Raw genomic sequence first — 7,500 nt, forward strand, 5'->3', positions numbered from 1 at the left:
ACATTGCCTCAGTTAGAGGCAGGATGTGCATTCTAAGTATTTAAAGTTGTTAACGTTGCCTCAGTTAGAGGCAGGATGTGCATTCTAAGTATTTAAAGTTGTTAACGTTGCCTCAGTTAGAGGCAGGATGTGCATTCTAAGTATTTAAAGTTGCTAACGTTGCCTCAGTTAGAGGCAGGATGTGCATTCTGAGTATTTAAAGTTGTTAACGTTTCCTCAGTTAGAGGCAGGATGTGCATTTCGAGTATTTAAAGTTGTTAATGTTGCCTCAGTTAGAGGCAGGATGTGCATTCTGAGTATTTAAAGTTGTTAACGTTGCCTCAGTTAGAGGCAGGATGTGCATTCTGAGTATTTAGAGTTGTTAATGTTTCCTCAGTTAGAGGCAGGATGTGCATTCTGAGTATTTAAAGTTGCTAACGTTGCCTCAGTTAGAGGCAGGATGTGCATTCTGAGTATTTAAAGTTGCTAACGTTTCCTCAGTTAGAGGCAGGATGTGCATTCTGAGTATTTAAAGTTGTTAATGTTTCCTCAGTTAGAGGCAGGATGTGCATTCTGAGTATTTAAAGTTGTTAACGTTTCCTCAGTTAGAGGCAGGATGTGCATTCTGAGTATTTAGAGTTGTTAACGTTTCCTCAGTTAGAGGCAGGATGTGCATTCTAAGTATTTAAAGTTGCTAACGTTGCCTCAGTTAGAGGCAGGATGTGCATTCTAAGTATTTAAAGTTGTTAACGTTGCCTCAGTTAGAGGCAGGATGTGCATTCTGAGTATTTAAAGTTGTTAATGTTTCCTCAGTTAGAGGCAGGATGTGCATTCTGAGTATTTAAAGTTGCTAATGTTGCCTCAGTTAGAGGCAGGATGTGCATTCTGAGTATTTAAAGTTGTTTAACGTTTCCTCAGTTAGAGGCAGGATGTGCATTTTGAGTATTTAAAGTTGTTAATGTTTCCTCAGTTAGAGGCAGGATGTGCATTCTAAGTATTTAAAGTTGTTAACGTTGCCTCAGTTAGAGGCAGGATGTGCATTCTGAGTATTTAAAGTTGCTAACGTTTCCTCGGTTAGAGGCAGGATGTGCATTCTGAGTATTTAAAGTTGTTAATGTTTCCTCGGTTAGAGGCAGGATGTGCATTCTGAGTATTTAAAGTTGTTAATGTTTCCTCGGTTAGAGGCAGGATGTGCATTCTGAGTATTTAAAGTTGTTAACGTTGCCTCAGTTAGAGGCAGGATGTGCATTTTGATTATTTAAAGTTGTTAATGTTTCCTCAGTTAGAGGCAGGATGTGCATTTTGAGTATTTAAAGTTGTTAATGTTTCCTCAGTTAGAGGCAGGATGTGCATTTTGAGTATTTAAAGTTGTTAACGTTGCCTCAGTTAGAGGCAGGATGTGCATTTCGAGTATTTAAAGTTGTTAACGTTGCCTCAGTTAGAGGCAGGATGTGCATTTCGAGTATTTAAAGTTGTTAACATTGCCTCAGTTAGAGGCAGGATGTGCATTCTAAGTATTTAAAGTTGTTAACGTTGCCTCAGTTAGAGGCAGGATGTGCATTCTAAGTATTTAAAGTTGTTAACGTTGCCTCAGTTAGAGGCAGGATGTGCATTCTAAGTATTTAAAGTTGCTAACGTTGCCTCAGTTAGAGGCAGGATGTGCATTCTGAGTATTTAAAGTTGTTAACGTTTCCTCAGTTAGAGGCAGGATGTGCATTCTAAGTATTTAAAGTTGCTAACGTTGCCTCAGTTAGAGGCAGGATGTGCATTTCGAGTATTTAAAGTTGTTAACATTGCCTCAGTTAGAGGCAGGATGTGCATTCTAAGTATTTAAAGTTGTTAACGTTGCCTCAGTTAGAGGCAGGATGTGCATTCTGAGTATTTAAAGTTGTTAACGTTTCCTCAGTTAGAGGCAGGATGTGCATTCTAAGTATTTAAAGTTGCTAACGTTTCCTCAGTTAGAGGCAGGATGTGCATTCTGAGTATTTAAAGTTGTGAACATTGCCTCAGTTAGAGGCAGGATGTGCATTTTGAGTATTTAAAGTTGTTAACGTTTCCTCAGTTAGAGGCAGGATGTGCATTCTGAGTATTTAAAGTTGTTAACGTTTCCTCAGTTAGAGGCAGGATGTGCATTCTGAGTATTTAAAGTTGCTAACGTTTCCTCAGTTAGAGGCAGGATGTGCATTCTGAGTATTTAAAGTTGTGAACATTGCCTCAGTTAGAGGCAGGATGTGCATTTTGAGTATTTAAAGTTGTTAACGTTGCCTCAGTTAGAGGCAGGATGTGCATTCTGAGTATTTAAAGTTATTAATGTTTCCTCAGTTAGAGGCAGGATGTGCATTCTAAGTATTTAAAGTTGTTAACGTTGCCTCAGTTAGAGGCAGGATGTGCATTCTGAGTATTTAAAGTTGCTAACGTTGCCTCAGTTAGAGGCAGGATGTGCATTCTGAGTATTTAAAGTTGTTAATGTTGCCTCAGTTAGAGGCAGGATGTGCATTTCGAGTATTTAAAGTTGTTAACATTGCCTCAGTTAGAGGCAGGATGTGCATTCTAAGTATTTAAAGTTGTTAACGTTTCCTCAGTTAGAGGCAGGATGTGCATTCTGAGTATTTAAAGTTGTTAATGTTTCCTCAGTTAGAGGCAGGATGTGCATTCTGAGTATTTAAAGTTGTTAACGTTGCCTCAGTTAGAGGCAGGATGTGCATTTTGAGTATTTTAACATGTTACCATTGCCTCAGTTAGAGGCAGGATGTGCATTTTGAGTATTTAAAGTTAACGTTGCCTCAGTTAGAGGCAGGATGTGCATTCTGAGTATTTAAAGTTGTTAATGTTTCCTCAGTTAGAGGCAGGATGTGCATTTTGAGTATTTTAAGTTGTTAACGTTGCCTCAGTTAGAGGCAGGATGTGCATTCTAAGTATTTAAAGTTGCTAACGTTGCCTCAGTTAGAGGCAGGATGTGCATTCTGAGTATTTAAAGTTGTTAACGTTTCCTCAGTTAGAGGCAGGATGTGCATTTCGAGTATTTAAAGTTGTTAATGTTGCCTCAGTTAGAGGCAGGATGTGCATTCTGAGTATTTAAAGTTGTTAACGTTGCCTCAGTTAGAGGCAGGATGTGCATTCTGAGTATTTAGAGTTGTTAATGTTTCCTCAGTTAGAGGCAGGATGTGCATTCTGAGTATTTAAAGTTGCTAACGTTGCCTCAGTTAGAGGCAGGATGTGCATTCTGAGTATTTAAAGTTGCTAACGTTTCCTCAGTTAGAGGCAGGATGTGCATTCTGAGTATTTAAAGTTGTTAATGTTTCCTCAGTTAGAGGCAGGATGTGCATTCTGAGTATTTAAAGTTGTTAACGTTTCCTCAGTTAGAGGCAGGATGTGCATTCTGAGTATTTAGAGTTGTTAACGTTTCCTCAGTTAGAGGCAGGATGTGCATTCTAAGTATTTAAAGTTGCTAACGTTGCCTCAGTTAGAGGCAGGATGTGCATTCTAAGTATTTAAAGTTGTTAACGTTGCCTCAGTTAGAGGCAGGATGTGCATTCTGAGTATTTAAAGTTGTTAATGTTTCCTCAGTTAGAGGCAGGATGTGCATTCTGAGTATTTAAAGTTGCTAATGTTGCCTCAGTTAGAGGCAGGATGTGCATTCTGAGTATTTAAAGTTGTTTAACGTTTCCTCAGTTAGAGGCAGGATGTGCATTTTGAGTATTTAAAGTTGTTAATGTTTCCTCAGTTAGAGGCAGGATGTGCATTCTAAGTATTTAAAGTTGTTAACGTTGCCTCAGTTAGAGGCAGGATGTGCATTCTGAGTATTTAAAGTTGCTAACGTTTCCTCGGTTAGAGGCAGGATGTGCATTCTGAGTATTTAAAGTTGTTAACGTTTCCTCGGTTAGAGGCAGGATGTGCATTCTGAGTATTTAAAGTTGTTAACGTTTCCTCGGTTAGAGGCAGGATGTGCATTCTGAGTATTTAAAGTTGTTAACGTTGCCTCAGTTAGAGGCAGGATGTGCATTTTGATTATTTAAAGTTGTTAATGTTTCCTCAGTTAGAGGCAGGATGTGCATTTTGAGTATTTAAAGTTGTTAATGTTTCCTCAGTTAGAGGCAGGATGTGCATTTTGAGTATTTAAAGTTGTTAACGTTGCCTCAGTTAGAGGCAGGATGTGCATTTCGAGTATTTAAAGTTGTTAACGTTGCCTCAGTTAGAGGCAGGATGTGCATTTCGAGTATTTAAAGTTGTTAACATTGCCTCAGTTAGAGGCAGGATGTGCATTCTAAGTATTTAAAGTTGTTAACGTTGCCTCAGTTAGAGGCAGGATGTGCATTCTAAGTATTTAAAGTTGTTAACGTTGCCTCAGTTAGAGGCAGGATGTGCATTCTAAGTATTTAAAGTTGCTAACGTTGCCTCAGTTAGAGGCAGGATGTGCATTCTGAGTATTTAAAGTTGTTAACGTTTCCTCAGTTAGAGGCAGGATGTGCATTCTAAGTATTTAAAGTTGCTAACGTTGCCTCAGTTAGAGGCAGGATGTGCATTTCGAGTATTTAAAGTTGTTAACATTGCCTCAGTTAGAGGCAGGATGTGCATTCTAAGTATTTAAAGTTGTTAACGTTGCCTCAGTTAGAGGCAGGATGTGCATTCTGAGTATTTAAAGTTGTTAACGTTTCCTCAGTTAGAGGCAGGATGTGCATTCTAAGTATTTAAAGTTGCTAACGTTTCCTCAGTTAGAGGCAGGATGTGCATTCTGAGTATTTAAAGTTGTGAACATTGCCTCAGTTAGAGGCAGGATGTGCATTTTGAGTATTTAAAGTTGTTAACGTTTCCTCAGTTAGAGGCAGGATGTGCATTCTGAGTATTTAAAGTTGTTAACGTTTCCTCAGTTAGAGGCAGGATGTGCATTCTGAGTATTTAAAGTTGCTAACGTTTCCTCAGTTAGAGGCAGGATGTGCATTCTGAGTATTTAAAGTTGTGAACATTGCCTCAGTTAGAGGCAGGATGTGCATTTTGAGTATTTAAAGTTGTTAACGTTGCCTCAGTTAGAGGCAGGATGTGCATTCTGAGTATTTAAAGTTATTAATGTTTCCTCAGTTAGAGGCAGGATGTGCATTCTAAGTATTTAAAGTTGTTAACGTTGCCTCAGTTAGAGGCAGGATGTGCATTCTGAGTATTTAAAGTTGCTAACGTTGCCTCAGTTAGAGGCAGGATGTGCATTCTGAGTATTTAAAGTTGTTAATGTTGCCTCAGTTAGAGGCAGGATGTGCATTTCGAGTATTTAAAGTTGTTAACGTTTCCTCAGTTAGAGGCAGGATGTGCATTCTGAGTATTTAAAGTTGTTAATGTTTCCTCAGTTAGAGGCAGGATGTGCATTCTGAGTATTTAAAGTTGTTAACGTTGCCTCAGTTAGAGGCAGGATGTGCATTTTGAGTATTTTAACATGTTACCATTGCCTCAGTTAGAGGCAGGATGTGCATTTTGAGTATTTAAAGTTAACGTTGCCTCAGTTAGAGGCAGGATGTGCATTCTGAGTATTTAAAGTTGTTAATGTTTCCTCAGTTAGAGGCAGGATGTGCATTTTGAGTATTTTAAGTTGTTACCTTTCCCCCGATCAGAGGCAGGATGTGCATTTTGCCCGCGTAACTGGCTTTAATCGATGACACCATCAGGCACGTGCCACACAGGATGACGTGTCGGCGGCTCCAGCGGTTCACGGGTAGTTGAAGTTTGCCTTTGCGTACGTTGTACGTCCCAGAGAGCTGCACCCGCTCCGAGCTCGCCATGTTGTACGGCTTCCCTGCAGGACACACACACACACACACACACACACACACACACACACAAACAACGATAAACAAACAAGCAGCAGAAAACAATGTGGAAGAACATTAGAACGTACCCAATACTGAGGCGCTGGAGCCACACTGCGAGTTCAATCAAATATCAACACTACTGCGTACAATCATCCACAGTCTACTGACTCGAGCGTTTCTACTGCCGACATCCTGGGTTTCACACCGCCGTGCTGTTTAACGTCGCCAGCAGCTGATCTTTAGGTCCGGCTGAACACACTGAGCTCTGTGTTCATGATCTTCACATCCTTATTTCTAACACCAACACCAAAAATTCGCAACTTACTGACCGCTTTTATCCTTCCACCAAACCGAGACCTCGTCTACGGAGCGCTTTACCCCAAGTGGACGGGTCATGGTTTCTGCAACAGCGACATGATTGACAGGTGAGTAGAGAAGCCTCCTGATTCTAATTGGTTGGACGCTGGTGGGTCACATCGTTTGTTCTCGGCGATTTTGCAGACGACGACACCGAGCGTGCGTCTTTAAAGGCGGCTGCTGATTGGCCACGCTGTCGGTGACGTAAGGCCGATAAGCTGTCCTCGACACGGGGGGGGGGGGATCCACTTTGCGCTGTGCGTCTGTGATTTTCTTACAGCCCCAGTTCCAAAAAAGCTGGGACGCCACGTACGTTGAACAGTATACTGAAATTGTTTCACCGACGGTAGACGTAGTTTTTCGCAGATTGGTGAACTTCAGCCCGTCTTTACTTCTGAAAGACTCCGCCTCTCTAAAATGCTCTTTTTATCCCCAATCATCCTACTGACCTGTTCCCAATTCGCCTCCAGCTGTTTCTTTTTACGGAAGCTTACGTTTCCAGCCTTATGTTGTCCCGTCCCAACTTTTTTGAGACGTGTCGCGTCCATCAAATTCAAAATGACCTTATTTCTTCCTTAAAACGGTACATTACCTCAGTTTAAACATCTGATATATTTTCAATGTTCTACTGTGAAGAACATACGGGTTCATGAGATTTGCAAATCATCGCGTTCAGTTTTTAGCGTCCCAATTTTTTTGGAATTGGGGTTGTATATAACAGGACTTCATTTGATGTTTCATGAAACTGATTCTCCAAAGCCGCCTACAAGAAACCGTTATCACTCGCTCTAACGGATTCAGCTTTAATATATTCAATCATGTTTTATCACTGGACCAAGTGGCGCTTATTTAAACTCGGATAAATATAGCAAAGGTCTCTCTCTCTCTCTCGCTCTCTCTCACACACACACACACACACACACACTCTGCCTTATCTGCAGGTTCTTAAGTATGACAGTGATGGAACACCCATGTGATCGTATCTAGTTCTCATTCTCCAAACAGGACTGAAGGATTTTAAAAAAAGGAACCAAGTCGGAAAGCAGGACCATGATGGGCAGGTCCCGTCGCTCCACCCGAACGCGTGAGGAAGGGCGCATGGGTGAGTGCGAGTGCGAGGAGGCGGGAGGGAACAGGAGGACAGCGCCAAAATAAGACCTCAAACCCCAGCTGAGATCCTGCGAGGATGTCCTGTTTACACAGGCGCGGGAAACGGCAGGGGGTCACACTACACGCGTACAGAGCGGCTCCGCAAACACAAAACACGGCGTCCTGGAAGGCCGAATATGAAGAGGGACGTTCGTAGCGCCCTCTGTGCGATAGCGACGGCGGCATGGACGGGACCCTGCGTTCGAACCGTTTATATATC

The 7,500-nt window shown here is 41.5% G+C and overlaps 1 protein-coding gene across 1 annotated transcript in view; it reads right to left on the minus strand.

The window, feature by feature from the left end:
• phlpp1 (PH domain and leucine rich repeat protein phosphatase 1) overlaps window positions 1-7,500 on the minus strand; it is a 73,534-nt gene that overhangs the window by 25,624 nt on the left and 40,410 nt on the right. Inside the window, exon 2 of the mRNA XM_053629733.1 lies at window positions 5,562-5,758. Coding sequence (XP_053485708.1) covers window positions 5,562-5,758 — 197 coding nt within the window. The remainder of the gene's footprint in view (window positions 1-5,561; window positions 5,759-7,500) is intronic.

This window comes from Ictalurus furcatus, chromosome 7, assembly GCF_023375685.1.
Source record: "Ictalurus furcatus strain D&B chromosome 7, Billie_1.0, whole genome shotgun sequence".
Lineage (NCBI taxonomy): Eukaryota > Metazoa > Chordata > Actinopteri > Siluriformes > Ictaluridae > Ictalurus > Ictalurus furcatus.